Below are 20,600 nucleotides of genomic sequence, written 5' to 3' on the forward strand. Positions count from 1 at the left end.
GCCTGTAATCCCAGCACTTTGGGAGGCCGAGACGGGCGGATCACGAGGTCAGGAGATCGAGACCATCCTGGTGAACACAGTGAAACCCCGTCTCTACTAAAACTACAAAAAACAAGCCGGGCGAGGTGGCGGGCGCCTGTGGTCCCAGCTACTCGGGAGGCTGAGGCAGGAGAATGGCGTGAACTCGGGAGGCGGAGCTTGCAGTGAGCTGAGATTCGGCCACTGCACTCCAGCCTGGGAGACAGGGCAAGACTCCGTCTCAAAAAAAAAAAAACAAAACTAGATACTCTGCTGTAGCTATTATCCAGACTATAAGAGTTGCTCAAAAGAGGTGACATTACAGTGACAGTAGACTCATAGCCAATATTATAAGGGATGCGCTGGGCCACTAAAAAAGGAGGCCTCAGCTCTGGATGTTAAAGTTACTTTGGGAATTTGAGAAATCTGGAGGAATTCAGTGACTCATAAAAGAAGACCAGTAAGAAAAGAAATGATTAGGCCGGGCGTGGTGGCTCAAGCCTGTAATCCCAGCGCTTTGGGAGGCCGAGACGGGCAGATCACCAGATCAAGAGATCAAGACCATCCTGGCTAACACGGTGAAACCCCCGTCTCTGCTACAAAAATATGAAAAAACTAGCCAGGCGAGGTGGTGGGCACCTGTAGTCCCAGCTACTCAGGAGGCTGAGGCAGGAGAATGGCGTAAACCCGGGAGGCGGAGCTTGCAGTGAGCCGAGATCCGGCCACTGCACTCCAGCCTAGGGGACAGAGCGAGACTCCGTCTCAAAAAAAAAAAAAAAAAAAAAAAAGAAAAGAAATGATTAAAACAAAGAATACACTAAATAATTCATTTACTTACCAAACATGTATTTTGTGCCAGCAATGAGGAAGATTGCTTTACCTTTAGGGAATTTGCCATTTATTGGGAAAGAGAAACACGAAAAATTACAATTCAGATTAAATGACTGGCATTAATTCACACACTTAACTATTAGGGTTAGGTCTAGAAATCCTGTGCTCTTGAGACTGGGTTCCTAAATCAGTTATTTTGTTTCATTTTTAATTTATTTATTTAGAGACGGAGTCTCGCTGTTTCGCCTAGGCGGGAGTGCAGTGGCGCGATCTCAGCTCACTGCAGCTTCCCGCCACCCCGGGTTCAAGTGATCTCATGCCTCAGCCTCCCGAATAGCTGGGATTACAGGTGTCTGCCACCGCGCCCAGCTAATTTTTGTATTTTTAGTAGAGACAGAGTTTTGCCATGTTGTCAAGGCTGGTCTTGAACTCCTGACCTCAGGTGATCCACCCGCCTTGGCCTCCCAAAGTGCTGGGATTATAGGCATGAGCCACCACGCCTGGTCAAAATAAATTATTTTAAATGAAACATTTGAGAACAACAAATTTTGTACAGGAACTTTTTGCTTAGGGTAAGCAGAAATTCATTTATTTAAAGAGAAATCATCTATCTGTTGTGACTTAGTAGTAGAAATGAAGTGGGCAACACTTAATTTTAATAAGGAAAATATGATTAAAATATTAAACAGGAGGAAGTTAATTAAAGATATAGTAGCTGGCTCCATTTATTCCCCAGTCTTACAAATGATAGAAAAAATATTTTAATGACTTAATACAAATGAAAATAGCTGGAAATGTTATACTGAAATTAAACACAATGAAGTGGATGGAATATAGTATTCTACTTTTTGTTGAATTAGGAATTGCAGTTAATTATTAAACACCATCCAAGAGTGTTACCATATCCTGTCACTTCTGCCAAAAGAGGATGGTTGAGAAGTGAAGGCACCAAAAAATCACATTAAATCAGGAATTATTAATTCAATAAATACCTGAGCTACTATATAGTAGGCAGTCCCTGTTCTCTATGCTGGGGATACAGCATGAACAAAATTGATTTAAAAAAAAATGTTTCCTGCCTTCTTGGAGATTATATTCTATGGGAGGAGTCAGGCAAAAATCAAAATAAGTAAAATAGTGTGTTGGTCAGGACTGTTACGGATAAAACTGAGGAAAGGGGAAGGGAGTTTTACGTGAGTAGATTTCTTCTTGAAATTGGTTTAGATTTGTCTTGAATTGATATAGGTCAAGAACAGGAATTTTAGACTTACTCGATTTTGCCCCCAACAAATTGTATGTTCTTGGTAAATTGCTCGCCATCTCTTAATTTTCACATTTATAAAATTAATAGATCAAAACAATAGCTATTTTTTGTCACTACTGTCATTTAGCAGACATACTACATATGTCATCTAATTTACTCATAACCATCTTATGAGGTAAGTAACGTTGTCCCCATTTGACACACGAGCAAACTGAGGTTTAGATTAGGCAATTCGTTTGAGTACATGCTCCTCTTAATGGCACAGAGGGTGTGTTCCAGGACTTGGTGCTTGCCATTATCATTTGGTACTGCTTCTCACTGTGTTGGTCCTATGAGTTTCTTCAGTCTATGAATGTCAGGTCATATGGGTCAGGGTGGTCGACGTCTTACAGAGATGCCTGTAATCCTGTCAGATAGCATGAGAACTCGGGGACCTCCGCGGTTTGGTCGCACATTTACCGCGCCTGTCGCTGGGTCAGACGACCTGGCAGTAGAGGGTGAAGGATGGAGAAGGCAGAAGGCAGGGCGCGGAGACTACTAGTCCCAGCATTCCACAGGCGCCTTCCGGCGGAAAGTGTTTGTCATATGGGCGGGGACCCTGGGCGACATTCGGGCCGCAGCGGCCGCTGGGTGCAGCTGAGCGGTGTGGAGCGGAAAGACCACTCGAAGGGCTCTCCTGATACTAACAGTTCTACGATTTGAAACCCCGCCAGAATTTGTAAGTAAACAAAATGACTATGCAACTTTTCCATGTTTTAGTATTGGAATTAACGTCTTGAATTTTTCAAAAGGACTTCCAGAAACGGCCCCTCCCCACCCCCACCTCCCTACCGCACAAATGGTATTTTAATTTTTATTGTTTTTGAGACAGGTACTTGCCCTGTCACTCAGGCTAGAGTACAGTGGCGTGATTGTAGCTCACCACAGCCTCATACTTCTGGGCTCAAGCGATCCTCCCGCCTCAGCCTCCCAAGTAGCTCGAACTACAGGCCCGCACCACCATGCCCCACTAATAACTTTATTTTTTATTTTTGTAGAGACAGGGTCTTACTGTATTGCCCAGGCGGGTCTCGAACTCCTGGCTTCAAGCGATCCTCCCGCCTCAGCCTCCCAAAGTGCTGGAATTACAGGCGTGAGCCACCACGCCTGGCCTCACTCAAACAGTAAACGAGGTAGGTTGGGGGTATATTTTTGTTTTAGGATAAAAAGAAACTGAATCTTATAAATATTAAATGGGGTAAGATGTGAGTAAATTTTGGGGTTTAGACTTTAATATGAGAAGCAGAATTATTTTAGGGTTCGAAATGTAAGTGGGAAATTTGCCTACTAGTGTAGGTGGCGATTACTCCATTCCCAGCATGCCTAGGATCTCGACATTCTTAATCTTAATCCTGAAAAGATAGTACTTAAAAAAAAAAAAAATGGTGCTAAAAAGGGCAAAGTTGAAGTTTCAGTAAGACCTCCTACCATTTTGCTTACATATTATATATGTACATTCTCCCAATTGTATTTAATACCTGATGAAAAAGTTTGTGCCTTTTCTTTCTTTTAACAAAGTTCATAGTACTCTCTACTTTATGAGTAATGCTTAATTATCAGACTTTTTTTTTTTTTTTTTTTTTTTTTTTGTGAGACGGAGTCTCGCTCTGTGGCCCAGGCTGGAGTGCAGTGGCCGGATCGCAGCTCACTGCAAGCTCTGCCTCCCGGGTTCACGCCATTCTCCTGCCTCAGCCTCCCGAGTAGCTGGGACTACAGACGCAATTATCAGACTTTATACTGTTACACAGATCCAGAAATGAGTTACATAGATTAAACATACTGGTTTTGTTTTACCTGTCTTTAGGTTGTAACACATTTTCTTTTGGATCTGTATGAGAGATCCTTTCTTTAAGCTGTGGCAGTTATCCATGTTTTTTGAGCTCTATTTTTTGAGCACAAGGTGAGTATATAAAGGGCCAGTGGAAACATTTAATAAAAAAAGGAACTTCATGGTAGAGTAACTACAGATGTTCTTGGAAGCCTTTGTGTGGATTAGAACAGTTTGAAAAACTAACATTTGCTATGAAAATTGAGTGCCTGTCTTCAATAATGTTTATTATGCTGAATGTGCAGTCCACAACTTGATTACCTGTTTTTCTGCAGGTTTGTTACGCAACCTTTCGTGACTCATTTAAGAACTATTTTATCTAGTTTCTTTCCTAATATAGAGGTAATGCTAGCTTGAGAGCTTCAATAATTCACAAGTAAATTAACTTCAGAATGTAGCTAATTATTTGAGGATTATTGGGTGTTTTAACAATGCATTGTATCTTGTATATAACTTATTTTTGCCTAAGAAGTCATTTCTGTGTTTCATTCATTTCCATGGAACACAGAAGTCAAAACTCTATTCCAGGAAAGTCCACACTTCTTTGAAATGCCACTTGAATTTCCTGAAGGAAAGTTTGCTTCAAGAAGCCTTGTCTGCTTTATCACTTTGAGGTTGTTCACTAAGTTAACTGCGAAGGCCTATAAACTTGGAGATCTGACAACCTCCCCAAAAATTTGAAGAATGAAGAATTGGCTGTTTTATTTACCGTTTAGAATTTTAATTGTGTTAAAATTTCATTAATATTTCTACATCATATGAACTACTGGATTAAACTGTGTCCCACAAGAAGGAATTCGTAGGGCGATCATACATTATCATAAATTTTGCACAGAAATCAAACATTTGGGAATAAGGAAAGGTGTCCCTAACATTGGTAATGAGCATAGACTTTGGAGTCATAGCTGGGTTTGAATTCCTATTTTGTCACTGTGTGGGCTGTTTCCCTTTTTACTAGTATTTAAAGGAGCTGACACATGAATTTTTTTTTTTTTTTTTTTTTGGTGCCATGACTCAGTTATGAACTGTGCACATAATTTTGGTAATCAGAATTTCTGGGAAGAAAATTCACCTATAATTCCACTACCTCAACAAATCAAATTGTTTGGTTTTTGGAGATTTTCCTTCAGCCCTTGACCATGAGTATATATCATGTAAATGTAATGACATTTTTGGAAAAAGTCAAATTTTAAAACATTGGTGTCTTCTGGGATTTTGTTTTAATTAAATGAAGCTGTTTGGTTTTGCCTGTAGTAGTTCGAATAATAACAATTTACAGTTTTTGAGGACTTCTTTTCTGCCCCTGTGGTTGTCAGTATTGCTCATTATCTCATTTAATCTTCACATTGCCTCTTTCATCTAAGTACTGTTATTCCATTTTATAATTAAGAAAACCAAGGAAAAGGTTAGCCAGGGGCTGGGCACAGTGGCTCATGCCTATAGTCCCAGCACTTTGGGAGGCCAAGGTGGGTGGATCACGTGAGGTCAGGAGTTTGAGACCAGCCTGGCCAACATGGTGAGACCCCATCTCTACTAAAAATACAAAGAAATTAGCTGGGCATGGTGGCGGGCACCTGTAATCCCAGCTTCTCGGGAGGCTCGAGGCAGGAGAATCGTTTGACCCTGGGAGGCGGAGGTTACTGTGAGCTGAGATCACGCCATTGCACTCCAGCCTGGGGGACAGAGTGAGACTCCGTCTCAAAAACAAAACAAAAAACAAAGAAAACCAAGGGCAGAGAGAGAAAGAGAAACACCAAGTCAGAAGCTGGAGCAGTCATTCAGGCCTAGACAGTCTGACCTTAGAGGATAGTGCTATATTGGGTTTTATGTTTGGTAGATTTGCTCTATGGATGTTAGGTCATATTTGTAGATAGGAGTTGATCCTGGAGGCTGACTTATAACATTCTTTGTATGAAAGTTTTTTGTTTGTTTCTTTTTTGAAACAAGATCTCTCTCTCTTATCCAGGCTGGAGTGCAGTGGCACAATCACGGCTCACTGCATCCTTGACCTCCCAGTCTCAAGTAATCCTCCCACCTCAGCCTTCCAAGTAGCTGAGACTACAGGCACAGACCACCATACCTGACTAATTTTTGTATTTTTTGTATAGACAAGATCTTGATATGTTGTCTAGGCTGGTCTCTGAACCCTTGGGCTCAAGCAGTCTTCTCCTGCTTGAACTTCCTGGGATTATAGGCATGAGCCACCATACCTGACTACGGTATTTTTTAAAGTACTGTATATAACTATTTTTTTCTTTTCTTTTCTTTTCTTTTTGAGACAAGGGCTTGCTCTGTTTCCCAGGCTGGAGTATAGTGGCACTATCATGGCTTACTGCAAACTTGAACTCCTGAGCTCAAGTGATCCTCCCACCTCAGTCTCCCAAGTAACTGAGACGATAGGCACACACTGCCATACTCAGCTATGTTTTGTATTTTTGTAGAGATAGGGTCTCACTGTGTTGACCAGGCTGGTCTCAAACTCATGGCCTGACATGATTCTCTCACCTTGGCTCCCAGAAGGCTGGGATTAAAGGCATGAGCCACTGCGCCTCCCGCCCCTACCCCCCTTTATAACTACTTTGACCACTAGATTTTTAACAAATGTTGTAGGAAAATAAAGAAGATAAGGGAAATGTTTAGTTCCTTAACAGATGAGGCCATTCACCTATAGTTTTATTAGTTGTAGTAAAAATATAATTTATATACAAGGCAAATTATTAGGTCTAAGTTTTCCTTTTTTTTTTTTTTGAGATGGAGTCTCGCTGTGTCACCCAGGCTGGAGTGCAGTGGCATGATCTCGGCTCACTGCAAGCTCTGCCTCCCAAGTTCATGCCATTCTCCTGCCTCAGCCTCCCGAGTAGCTGGGACTACAGGCACCTGCCACCATGCCCGGCTAATTTTTTGGTATTTTTAGTAGAGATGGGGTTTCACCGTATTAGCCAGGATGGTCTCGATCTCCTGACCTCGTGATATGCCCATCTCGGCCTCCCAAAGTGCTGGGATTACAGGCGTGAGCCACTGCGCCCGGCAAGCTTTCCTTTTTTAAAATTAAAAATATAAGATTTATAATGAAGGAAAACTAATTTTAAAGCAATGCTCCTTAAACTTTATAGTGAACACCAGAGTCATCTGGCAAATCTGTTAAAACATAAACTCCTGCCAGAGGCTCTCAGAGATTCTGGTCTAGTGGGTCTAGGTTGGGGCCTGAATTTGTTCTTTTAGCAAGTTCCTAGGTAATGCTAATGATTCCTAGCTAATGAGTTGAATATAGTAAGGAAACAAACACACTTGTTGTCCATATTGTTGGCTTGATAGTTATACCCCAGTAGCACTGAGCATTCAGATCTTGGTTTGTAAAGGCACTAGGACTTTTTAGAGAAGTGGCTGATTTCAGTGCGGAGGCAGAGAAAATACAAGATGAGCCTGAAACATCCTGTGGTGCTTGAAAGTAAGGAAATGCTAGAAAAAGTTAGGGACCTTGTCAAAAGGAGCCAACTTGAAGGAGTTCCTGGTATCCACGTTGGAGCAATTTGAGCAGTAAAATGAATAGTGATAGTATTGGACTTTAACCCATAAAATAAAATGAGTTCATACTGATATTGCTGAATAAATAAGTAGGGGAGAAGGGACAACTCTTTCTAACAGAAGAATTCCAATTAGTAAACATTGAAGGAAAGAAGGAAATACAAAACCACCATTAGGGAAACAGTACCGTTAGTAGTTGCAGACAAAATCCAGTTAGAGGACAATCAGAATATTTACATAGTTTCAAAGTATCTCTCCCAGGATAATTATTAACTACAAAGAAAAAATAGTAATCTGACAGTGGAGATACTATATTAAAAAAGTGATTAAGGTTAACATCACCAGTAATAAGACAAGGACATCATGAACCCAAAGATATGCCGTGAGAAGGACACAGTGGCATTTCTGTGGTGTTTGTTATTGCCAAAATGCATAATCTTTTTATCTTTCCAATCATGATAAAATATAAAAATCTAAACTGAGGAACATTCTACAAAATAACTGGCCAGGCCAGGCGCCAAGGCTCATGCCTGTAATCCCAGCACTTTGGGAAGCCAAGGCAAGAGGATCACTTGAGCCCAGGAGTTCGAGACCAGCCTAGGCAACGTAGCAAGACCACATCTCTATTTTTAAAAATTAAAAACAAAAAACACTAAACCCCAAATAACTGACCAGTATTCTTCAAAAGTGTGAAGGTCACAAAGACAAGAAAGGGCCGCAAATGACAGGTAAACACTGAGGAACTGTCACAGACTGAAGACTAAGGAAAAATAACAACTAAAAGAAATGGTGAAATTTGAACATAGCCTCTGGTTTAGTTAACTGAATTGTATCAGTGTTGATTTCTTGTTTTTGATAACTATAATTATATAAGATGCTAGATGAAGGATATAACGGAACTCTGTGCTATTTTTGCAACTTTTCTGTAAGTCTAAAATTAGTTCAAAATAAAAAGTTTAATAAAAATATGTTGACTTGAAGTAGATACTAAAAGTGATTAGGGAAGTTGAACTAAACCTGGCAGCCAGTCGTGCCACCCACTATCGGAAATCTTAGCAAACTCTTAGATCCTTCGTGCATAGCTTAATACCTCTGCGTGGTCAACTGAAACTAGAGAGACAAGTCAAAGGAGTTGGGAGGGAGTAGGAAGAAGGGTAAGTAGGAAAGGAAGACTTTCTGTACTCAGAATATCTGCAGAATTTCAACTTCGCCAGGCATTCAGTTCCTGTGTAAAAAACAGTTGCCTAGGGAAGTAGAGTGCTTTTTGTTCCTAGGCTAGTACTTTTTCAAACTCCCTTTCAAAAATCTAAAATAAGTCACCAGTTAGTGAAAATACAGAGAAACGAACATTTGTGAAAATAATGCTGGGATGCTATGACAGTGGATATGGTACAGAGGAGTGGGCAAGACTTAGAAATTTAGTTTTAGACAAACAATAAATAGCTAGCACAGGTTATAGAAATACCTAAGCTTGGCACCAGATCTGACTGTTGAAAGTTGTGTATTAGCCTTAAAGGTTTGGCTGCTGGTGTTTTGAAGTGAAATTGTAGACAGAATTTGGACTATGGACTTTTGGAGCATTAGAGCAACATAGATAGAAATGTACCAGTAAATTTCTAAACCAGTTGTTCTCCTTTATGGCCATCCCCCTCAAAAAGTATGCTTGCAATGCATACACACCTGTTTTGCTTGTCAGTTCCTGGGGCAAGAGAGAGGAGAACATTCTGCAGCTATTTTCTAACCTTGGATCATATTTTTTATTTGGCTTATCTGTTCTAAAGAGGGAACGGTGTGTGTACTACATAGTACTGAAGATTGTGATCCATATGCCTTCTCTCAGTGATCTCAAGATTGCCAAATTCCAAGTAGTTTCTCACAAAACAAGTTGACTTTTTTCCAGGAGCATTTTATTTTCAACACAAAATTATTTTAGATTATATGAATTCAAAAAGAAGAATGATTCATTTTCTCATACTCCTTAATCTCTCATTATCTAAATTCAGAAGGTAGTTGTGAAATAGGAAACTCTTAAGATCTCACTTTGTGTATGAAACTTATTGGAGAAACTATCTCATACAAACAAAGTTATGATTATTGATTAGCCTTGACTGTAGTACCCCCTAGAAGAAAATATTTAAAATGGGAATTCAAGAGAGTTTAAAGCATTTTTACTTTTTCTATGTGCCTATCTTGATTTTATATATCATATGAGGAATTGGTTGAGGCTAAAGTCTAAGGGATAAATTGCCTGGAAAGGTCATTCCAATCCTGACTCAGTCTGAAACTTAATTATTATGCTACGACAAAAAAGAATAAAGGAATTTTTATCTATTGAAGGCGGATTTGAACTTACTAACATACATTCAGGAAATAGCAAAGAACAAGGTAGACTATTTAGAGAAGTTGATTAAAAAGTTGCCATGGTTGATGTAAATTTCAGTGGATTAAACAGAACTACATTTTCTGTTTCAGTGTGAAAGTACTGTTTTCTTTTCTAAATTTTCTTTTAATAAAGTTTCAGGAAGGATCTTAAACTTATTTTAGTTCACATACACAAAACCCCTGATTTGTATTTCCTTTTGTATAGCATTTGTGCAGCAGAGAAGCTCCTCAAATTTTGTTCTTTTGCCCACTGTTTTTAGTGAAGGAGGTTTGAAAATACAGGCATCCCAGCTTCTGCTGTGGGCCTCCCTAAATTTCCAGTGATCTCTACAGGGGATCTTTTTTTTATCCCTCTAAGAGCCCTTAGCTTTCACCTAAATCAGTGGTTCCAGTCTGGATTCCCTAGACATCTAGAAGTCCTGAATGATTGTTCTTTCTGTATCCATAGTCCTTGGCATTGGGCCTAGCACATGGTGTGCTCCTCAAATAACAATTATGTTTAATAATCATAGACTAATGGTAGTCCTCAAGGTATTTTCAGCATTTCTAAAAACCTAATGATAGTCATATACTTACCTTAAATCAGCTGCTTAAGTCCTGCTTAAATCAGGACTTAAGCTAATGGAGTTGAGAAAGGAAGCCAGTTTTAGGATATCCAGATCTTTCTAACTCTGTTATAGGGATGTAACGTATTTTGTCTAATTTAAAATGTTGGGGCCGGGCACGGTGGCTCAAGCCTGTAATCCCAGCACTTTGGGAGGCCGAGACGGGCAGATCACGAGGCCAGGAGATCAAGACCATCCTGGCTAGCATGGTGAAACCCCATCTCTACTAAAAAAAATACGAAAAAAACTAGCCGGGCGTGGTGGTGGGCGCCTGTAGTCCCAGCTACTTGGGAGGCTGAGGCAGGAGAATGGCGTAAACCCGGAAGGCGGAGCTTGCAGTGAGCTGAGATCCGGCCACCACACTCCAGCCTGGGCACAGAGCAAGAGTCCGTCTCAAAAAAAAAAAAAAAAAAAAAAAAAAGTTGGAAGTTTTTAAACCAAGACTGGTAGCATTAGTTTTTTGTTTTATTAGAAATTCTGTTTGGCAGATCTACTTATCTGATTACTAAAAATTAGAAAACGAAATTATTACAAGACTGCAGATTGTTTGGACATCTTTCCAAAATGGGGGAGGAGGGGTGGGGTTGGAAAAAGTTACCTTTGATAGCAAAATGGTTAGGAACCATAGTGCCTAATGGTCCTGAATCATTTCAGATTCCTCTGGGAGTTTAAAGGGATGTACCATCTTTTTGGGAAAAAATGCACCTATGTATTAAAGATTTCTTTCTTTTTTTTTTTTTTTTTTTTTTGAGATGGAGTCTTGCTCTGTCGCCCAGGCTGGAGTGCAGTGGCGTGATCTCGGCTCACCACAAGCTCCACCTCCCGGGTTCACGCCATTCTCCTGACTCAGCCTCCAGAATAACTGGGACTACAGGCACCCGCCACCAGAGCTGGCTAATTTTTTTGTATTTTTAGTAGAGGTAGGGTTTCACCGTATGTTAGCCAGGATGGCCTCCATCTCCTGATCTCGTGATCCACCCGCCTCGGCCTCCCAAAGTGCTGGGATTACAGGCATAAGCCACTGCGCCCAGCCGTAAAGATTTTTATATGTAATTCCAGAGGATTCAGGACTCCTGGAAGTTTATCCTGTATTTTTTGGTGTGGAAGTGAAAAATTATGAGAGGTGATTTCTCCCACCACCAATATTTATTCATGGTAGAAGAGTATCCTTTGGCTTTGTGAGCAGATTAAATGAGTTAATACGAATAAAGTGTTTAGAACAGAAAATAGCACTCCATAAGTGTTAGCTACTAAATGTTAGTATGTAATAGACAGAGGGTTACTGTATACTGTTTTTTTTTTTTTTTTTTTGAGACGGAGTCTCGCTCTGTCGCCCAGGCTGGAGTGCAGTGGCCAGATCTCAGCTCACTGCAAGCTCCGCCTCCCGGGTTTACGCCATTCTCCTGCCTCAGCCTCCCGAGTAGCTGGGACTACAGGCGCCCGCCACCACGCCCAGCTAGTTTTTTTTTTTTTTGGTATTTTTTAGTAGAGACGGGGTTTCACCATGTTAGCCAGGATGGTCTCGATCTCCTGACCTCGTGATCCACCCGTCTCGGCCTCCCAAAGTGCTAGGATTACAGGCTTGAGCCACCGCGCCCGGCACTACTGTATACTGTTTATCCTGCCGAATAAAGTTTTCTGAGTTGTATATTGCTTGGAGGAACTGTGCCTTTTTCTAATTTGTATAAAGGCGTCATGTGAAATAGCAACTTCCCTACACACAAATTCATGCCTTCAGAGAGTATGCTAAGATAAACCCTCTTTTGTACAATCATTAGGTAGGCTTCTTTTTACCTCATTTCTATGAAGAGATGGCTTAAAATTTTGTGAGGAAACCAAAGATCTGTATCCTTCTATTTCGCTCTTCTTTATCCCAATGTAAGTTGCCTGCTTTGCCTCTGAGCAGATTAACTGCGGCTGGTCTTCTTGTCCACAGTGTGAAAGTTTGGTTTTGCTTATTAACCTCTCTCTCTTTTTAAACATTATAAAATATTGAATGGAGATGCTGTAAGCTATTAGGATTTATGATACAGTGGGTATTCTTGTACTTTCACCCAGTTAAAGAAAACAAAATTACAATTATCTTTGAAATTCTTTGAATGCCCTTCATCTCCCACTCTTCCCTCTCCCATCAGAGGTAATAATTATCCTCGAGTTTGGACTTAACTTCTTTTTTGTTTTTAAAGCTTTATTGCAGCTGGGCGCGGTGGCTTACGCCTGTAATCCCAGCACTGTGGGAGGCTGAGGCGGGTGGATCACCTGAGGTCGGGAGTTCGAGACCAGCCTGACCAACATGGAGAAACCCCATCTCTACTAAAAATGCACAATTGGGCCGGGCACGGTGGCTCATGCCTATAATCCCAGCACTTTAGGAGTCTGAGGCGGGCAGATCACCTGAGGTTGGGAGTTCGAGACCAGCCTGACCAACACGGAGAAACCCCGTCTCTACTAAAAATACAAAATTAGCCGGGCATGATGGTGCATGCCTGTAATCCCAGCTACTCAGGAGGCTGAGGCAAGAGAATCGCTTGAATTCAGGAGGCAGAGGTTGCGGTGAGCGAAGATTGCACCATTGCACTCCAGCCTGGGCAACAAGAGCAAAACTCCATATCAAAAAGAGAAAAAAGCTTTATTGCATATTTCTCGCTAAACGATACATTAATTTTATATCCTTTTGAAACTTTATGTAAGTGGAAAGTTTATATAAGAATGTGTGCATGTGTTTATTTTTTTGCTTGTGCTACTTACATTTTTTTTAAGCTCAACATTCTTGAGTTTCATCTATGTTTATGATGACAGTATCCTATTGTACAGCAGTACCTCAATTTATTCATTCTCCTGTTTGTGGCCATTGTGGCTGTTATTTTGCTATTACACAGTGCTACCATGAATATTTTTATTCATGTTTTTAAATGTACAGGTACAATTTCTCTAGGGTATGTGCCTAAGAGTGGAATTGCTGAGTTATAGGAAATGTACATCTTCAGCTTTACTAGGTAATGCCAATTCCAAAAGTGATTGTACAGATTTGTAGTCCTGTCATTAGAATATAAGAATTCAAGTTACATTTTATTTTTGTCATTTATTCATTCCAGAAATATTTATAGGACACTATAGCAGTAAATAAAAAGGTAAAATGCCCTGCTCTCAGGGAGTTTATATTTTAGTGGAGAAAAATAGCCAAAATAAATAATGTAGCAAAATGGTACCTGTTTTATGTGAAAAAAAATAAAGCAAGCGTAGTACTTGTTATTGCATTACTGATAGAGCCATATGTGGGGGGATTTGAGGCTAAGGGGATGGGATATAACCAAGAAGTCCTGTGTTTCAGGTGGTGATTGACATGAACAGAGATGTAGGTGTGAGATTGATCCTGATGCTTTCAAGCAGATAATGGTAGTGAAGCTGTGAGTGTTGGGGTGGGGATGGGGGTTAGGAATCTTGCCAGGAGCATTTTCCCAGGCCCCTCTTTTCACTTCTACTCATCCAGTAGCTCTAAGGCTAAAGAATGAGTGAGGAAGCTGGTACTGGGTGGTATTATTCTGAGCATTTGGAGTTCTGGGACCCCCTATTGGCTCTTACCTACAGAGGTTTAAAGGACCAGGAGAGGAGGGAAGACTTGTCTGGAACATATGGAACAGTGGAGTTCTCTTGATACAGGAATACTTGAAATTCTAGTGCTTGTTTGATTACTGAAGTTGGAAAACTGAAGGTTGGTGAATGGATGGAATTATTCTGAGCACTTGGAGCTTTAGGGCTTTCTCTTGACTCCTAGTGGAGTCCTCTGGGAGGAGTGGTTTTTCCTATAGTATGTGGAACCCCCTTTGTCAAACTTGTTAGTTTTTGTAGTGTGGTAGATATGAAATAGTATCTTGCTGATACTACAGTGGTATCTTGTTGGATTTACTTGATTTCACTCTAAAAATCCAAAATCTGATCAATTAAATGTCAGACTTTTTATATTTTATCTTATGTGTTTATTGGGCTCCACCAGTGTGGGAGTTTTATTTGTTATCTCTCTGTACCATGACTAGAGACCCAAAATTTAATTCAGTAGCCGAAGCTTTTACTCTGGTAGCTCTTGTCAACAGACCCTCACAGAAATGTATTATGCCCTGTGCTATCATCACCAAGTATGTAGTCATTGAGTTGGAAACCCAACCTTTTGTCTGCTCTGCCTGAGGAACTGAATTAGTAGCCTTCACCCGTACATTGCTACCTAACCTCAGAAAACACATCAATATATTTACATTGACTCTATTTCACCCGTTCTGGGGCTCCCATCAAAATATGGGCCCCATGTTGTTGGAGCACTATCAGAGGCTCTTCATTTGCCTTTTAAATTTACCATTTTAAAATCTGAGAATCACAGCTATTACTTCTGTAAGGAAAGTGCTTTGGCTTACCACAACTAAGGCTGTAATTCCTTCTATTTTTCAGGCCAAATGTTTATATTTTAACTCATGCGCTCCCCAGTGTATCTTATTACTGTCACAGGATCAAGTCTCAGAATTTACAAAAAGAACATTGGAGAAAGGCATGGTATATATAGTACCCTGATAATCTGTGACACTCTCTAGGTGGCCTTCTAGTTGCTCCATGTACTGTCCTACCTTATTTACATGCTACATTCGGTGTCATGAAGGAGTGCAAAGATGATGATAGCATCTGCAAATTCCAACTGATTTACTCTATGCATTTTCCAAGAATAGCTCAGGACTATTGCTCAAGGCTATGCCTTACTTGCCTTCTCAGACTGACACTGTGTATAAACCAATAAAACTAGATGGTGAGCAGCTGGGCATGGTGGCTCACTCCTGTAGTCCCAGCACTTTGGGAGGCCAAGGTGGGCGGATCACCTGAGGTTGGAAGTTCGAGACCAGCCTGACCAACATGGAGAAACCCCGTCTCTACTAAAAATACAAAATTAGCCGGGTGTGGTGGCGCATGCCTGTAATTCCAGCTACTCAGGAGGCTGAAGCAGGAGAATCGCTTGAACCCAGGAGGCGGAGGTTGCGGTGAGCCAAGATTTTGCCATTGCACTCCAACCTGGGCAACAAGAATGAAATTCTGTCTCAAAAAGAAAAAAAAAAACCTAACAACAACAACAACAAAAAACCAACTAGATGGTGAGCAATGAGACCTGCCCCTCTTGATTTTTGACTTTTTTTTTTTTAAGCCTTCAAAAGGATTTCATCCAACTTCCTATGGTTAGCTTTTAAGAATATTATCTAAAAACTATGTAAACTATGTACACTTTTTTCTTTTTTTTTGGATGGATTGAAAACCTATTATCGAAAGGCTGTCATTGTTAATGTTATCCTATACATTATGGAGATACCATAAGTGGCACCCATTTCACAGAAGAGATGTATAAGTAAGAGATTGCTAAGTTTTACTAGGTTAGATATGATTATACAGACCTTATTATTCCCAAGGTACACATGGAGTAAAGAAGAAATACAGTCCTAAAAAATTAAGCTAGTCCTAGTATAAATGATCCAGAATTCTTCCTAGTGCCAACATATCAGTTGATTTGAACCCATGTTAAATAGTCATGGGAAAACCCATGAGACATTTCTTATCTAACCTGAATAATTTCCAAATGCATGTTTCTAATAATAATGTGAACAACTGCAAAACCTGTGAGTCGTCTGAAGTTTTATCATTTACAGGTATGTGACGCATTCCCAGACTCTCCAGCCAACTGAGCATCAGCTCCTTCACGGCAACTGGGTCCTGATTAATGTCCTCCCGAGAGAGACTTCATTGGATCCACACTCAAGAGGACTCTGCCAGGTTTTTCTGACCCCTCTACATTGCTATAAAGTGCCAAGGCCTTAAGACTTGGGTACGTGTATTACAACAGCAAGAGTGCCAGCGCCAACAAAAGACCCATTGGACCTGTCAGCTCCTCTGTTTCACCAACCAGACACAGTAACCTTACCAACAAAGAGTAAGCCAAGTGCCTCTGTATGACACCACCAGCAGCTGATAACGCATACGAAAAATATAACTAATTTAGACTAGAGCCCTATCTCTTCTTGAGAAGCTGGGATTTGAAGGAGCTATCCTGAGATCTGTACTGCTAGTAAGTGACTGATAACATTATAAACTGGATCGGTCCCTGAGTTCAGAGACTGAGTTGCAATTGAGTGAAAAATAGACAACGAAATCTTGAAGAATTGCACTGAGGTGCAAGCCAAGTTTATTTGGCTCTCCAAATAATATTGGTTGAACTAAGAAATTGGTAATCCAAACCTGTAATAGGACTGGTGTTTGGGTGTCTCTCTTTGTCATTGTTGCCTCTTGCTGTTACATTGCTGTCTGTGTTGTCTTTCTAGGTCCAGATGTTTTCAGATAATTCACATTGCCCTGATTGTGGACAACAGTGGTTCCCTAGTTTAGAACTAGGCCACTGGTTGTACCAGACTGAACTTGTTGAAAATGAATGTTACCAGGTATTCTTAGACCGTATTAACAGAGCTGATTATTGCCCTGAGTGTTATCCCGATAATCCTGCTAATAGAAGCCTTGTTCTTCCTTGGTCTTTCCCACTTGAGTGGGCTCCCCAGAATCTCACCAGATGGACCTTTGAGAAGGCTTGCCACCCATTTCTTCTGGGTCCTCCACTGGTTAGAAAAAGAATACATGACTCTCGAGTAGCTGGTTTTAACCCTGCATTACAGTTAATCTTGACCAGAACAGATAAAACCTTAAACAAAAAACTGGGTCAAAACAAATAGCTTCTATAATAGTCAAAATTGGCAACTCTAGAGGCTTTTGTGTAGGTAGCCCAAGGAAGATGGAAAAATAATTAATTTCTAAGTCTGACCCAGATTGTCACTAGTTTGGGAACTGCTTAAATTGTTGGATCTGCTTCTGTGGCCTATACATATTTTATTCACTATGAATTTAGTTAGTATTCTAGCCAGACTGTTCATCTAGACTGATATACACACACACACACACACACACACACACACACATATAATAATTCATATTTCCTATAAACTGTTTTGGAACTAACTTACCACTCCTAAAAAAATTTCTGCAGCCTAGTGAGTGACATATGACGAAGTAGTCCTAGAGGGGAAGTCCCATACTGTGTGCTTCTTAATGGTATTTCTAATGATAACTTTTGTAGGAAAGCAGCCTCATTATAGCCGGATCCTAGATTAGTCCAGTGAATTTTAATAAGAAATTATGCTGTTGTAAACTCACCTCTTACGCATTGGTCAGCGATGATATATATATATAGATAACATTTATCCATATATAGCCATTTATTCATCATTGGCCCTGTCTGGCCCATCCTCAGTGTGGCTGTGACATTATTGATAACTGGTCACTCAGATAAATCACGTTCTATTAGGAAACACCTACATAGGTGATGCAGAAACATGCAGAAATGCCACCTGTCTATACTTACGTGGCTTTACATAAACAAAAGACTGTCTTGTCTTTGTGGTGACTGAATTTACAATGTCCTCCCCTGGAAATGGAAAAGTACCTATCTAGGAGATGTATGACAAAAGAAATTATCAAGCCTGACTTCATATATATTATGAACAGTCTAGGGGACGCATCTTTCTTAGAACTAAGGTCTGCTGAACATTGGCCACATTCTGGACTTCTATTGTTCATTAAAATCATGGACCCAGAGTTGGGGTTAAGCCACTTAGAAAAAGCTGTTGAAAACATCTCAAAGGCCACTGAACAATTTTTAAATTACACTTAACATGCCAGGTATCTAGGTATCTAGTGCTTTTGTACCACCTCAGTAATATTATCAAGGTCCCAGCTTCTTTCTGTCCTTCCCCCTTGGGATCCTCTTTTTTTTTTTTTTTTTTATTGCTTTTTTAAAAGTAGTGACGGAGTCTTGCTATATGGCCCAGGCTGGTTTCCAACTCCTAGGCTCAAGCCGTCCTCCTACCTCGGTCTCCCAAGGTGCTGGGATTACAGGCGTGAGCCACCCCACCCGGCCTAGGATCCATGTTTGCTTTTTATCGTTAGGATTTTTTTTTTTCCAATGAGTACAATATGACTTCTTGTTGTAACAGACATTTTAATCCCTAGGAAAGGCTGGAAGTAGAGAGCAAAAGTCTTTCAAGTCTGTCTTTTATTTGGAAATCAAGTCTTTCCAAAAAATCTCTAGCAGATTTCTTCTTATATCTCATTATAAAGTATCAGTTTACAAGGGAGCCAGCCTGGGAAAGCTTGGCAAAGGGGAATAGGGTTATCATTGCCTGGGTAGGGCACATTGCCTCCATTGAAAAAATCAGGGCTCTTTTTTTTGTTGTTTTTTTTGACAGAGTCTCGCTGTCTCGCCCAGGATGGAGTGCAGTGGCATGATCTCGGCTTACTGCAACCTTCGCCTCCTAGGTTCAAGCGATTCTCCTGCCTCAGTCTCCCGAGTAGCGGGGATTACAGGTGCCCGCCACCACACCTGGCTAATTTTTGTGTTTTTAGTACAGACGGGGTTTCACCATGTTGGCCAGGCTGGTCTTGAACTCCTGACCTCAGATGATCTGCCTGCCCTGGTTTCCGACAGTGCTGGGATTACAGGTGTAGCCACTGTGCCCGACCAGGGCTCTTTTAGCAAGGAAAACGTGAGGAATGAATGGCTATTGGTGTGCACCAAATCATACTTGCTACGTGTTGTGAAACCTGAAGTTATTTGTTAGTCTGTATGAAGAATGTACCCCAGAGATGTACCCTGTATCTGCCTTATGTCTCTTACAGTGGAGGTTCTCTCCTGTTATATTGCTGAATAAACTACGTGAACTGCTAAATTGACTGAAGACTAGTTAGTTTATCACTAACTCTTTAATGAAGAATTTCACTATCCTACAGTTCTTCCTAAAAAGTGAAAATTTACTTTAAGTGCTTTTAAGAATAGTATTATGATCAGTATTATTGCCCCTAAATTTTTTAATTATTAGAGAATGCTTATGTTGTAAGGACATATACAAAGAAACATTCTACAAATATGAAAATTTAAATATCAGCAAAATAGAGAAAAGGTCTTTGTTTTTGTTTTAGTCAATCTCTCCATTAAATAGTAAGATCAGATTAAAAGGATTTATACCATTGATTTCTCAAATCAATACCTAAACAGTATCTGTGAGAGCTTGTTTAAAAATGGAGATTTCTTGGTCTGCTTTAGAAATTTTGATTCCTCAGGTTGCTTGTAGGGCCCAGGAATCTGCATATTATAAAAAATACCTCATGCTGAGTGCAGTGGCGTGTACCTGTTACCACGGCTACTTCAGAGGTTCAGGCAGCAGGATCACTTGAGCCCAGGAGTTCAAGACCAGCCTGAGCAAGATAGTGAGACCCCTGTCTTTTTCAAAAAAAACAACAAAAAGATATAAATAGTACCTTTGGAGATTCTGACGCAGGTGCTCTCTGGACCATACTTTGAGAAATCCTGTAGTAATACGTCCATAGTGTTTACTTACCTGGCTTAAAAGGGTGGGAGCAGAGTACTCGTAATACTGCAAGATAGTACCATTTATTTGGTAATACTGGTAATGTAAAAAGAGGTTTCATGTCAGACTGAAGATTACTCTTGATAATTTTTTTTTTTTTTTTTTTTTTTGAGACAGAGTCTCGCTCTGTCGCCCAGGCTGGAGTGCAGTGGCACAATCTTGGCTCGCTGCAAGCTCCGCCTCCCGGGTTCACGCCATTCTCCTGCCTCAGCCTCCCGAGTAGCTGGGACTACAGGCGCCAGCCACTGCGCCCGGCTAATTTTTTCTATTTTTAGTAGAGACGGGGTTTCACCATGGTCTCGATCTCCTGACCTTGTGATCCGCCCGCCTCGGCCTCCCAAAGTGTTGGGATTACAGGCGTGAGCCACCGCGCCCGGCCTACTCTTGATAATTTAGGTCATAACTGAGCCACATTTTTCTCATTAATTAATCAGGAATGTTTCTGTCCTCTTCACAAACAGTTTTGTTTGGTGTCATCATAAACTATGTATATATATGGGCCAGAAAAATGAATAAAAAATATTAATTTTAATATTAAGAGGGTTACTTTGCCTTCAAACATTATCACATACCTGTTATATGGTAAGCTGTCAGAAATCAACATCATGTAGTAG

The 20,600-nt window shown here is 40.5% G+C and overlaps 2 protein-coding genes across 7 annotated transcripts in view; both read left to right on the top strand.

Annotated features, from left to right (window-relative positions):
• Nucleotides 1-2,717: 2,717 nt before the first annotated feature.
• The window catches only part of LOC112622436 (torsin-1A-interacting protein 2), a 40,280-nt gene continuing 22,397 nt past the window's right edge, over nucleotides 2,718-20,600 (top strand). For 2 of the 6 annotated variants that reach the window (XM_025382075.1, XM_025382068.1), the window contains exons 1-3: nucleotides 2,718-2,831; nucleotides 3,151-3,285; nucleotides 16,168-16,583. The gene's annotated coding sequence lies outside the window, so the exon portion shown is untranslated. The remainder of the gene's footprint in view (nucleotides 2,832-3,150; nucleotides 3,286-16,167; nucleotides 16,584-20,600) is intronic. The other 4 variants (XM_025382085.1, XM_025382096.1, XM_025382114.1 and 1 more) reach the window with 2 other exon arrangements.
• LOC112622455 (torsin-1A-interacting protein 2) lies at nucleotides 16,452-19,287 on the top strand. The gene has a single exon (XM_025382127.1). It carries the CDS (start codon nucleotides 16,843-16,845, stop codon nucleotides 17,236-17,238), a length of 396 nt encoding a protein of 131 aa, XP_025237912.1. The 5' UTR covers nucleotides 16,452-16,842; the 3' UTR covers nucleotides 17,239-19,287.

The sequence above is a fragment of the Theropithecus gelada genome, chromosome 1, assembly GCF_003255815.1.
Source record: "Theropithecus gelada isolate Dixy chromosome 1, Tgel_1.0, whole genome shotgun sequence".
NCBI lineage: Eukaryota > Metazoa > Chordata > Mammalia > Primates > Cercopithecidae > Theropithecus > Theropithecus gelada.

Bases quoted from the DNA above. Each gene is read 5' to 3' on its own strand.
- LOC112622455 (XM_025382127.1), top strand. From the start codon at position 16,843: ATGTTTTCAGATAATTCACATTGCCCTGATTGTGGACAACAGTGGTTC.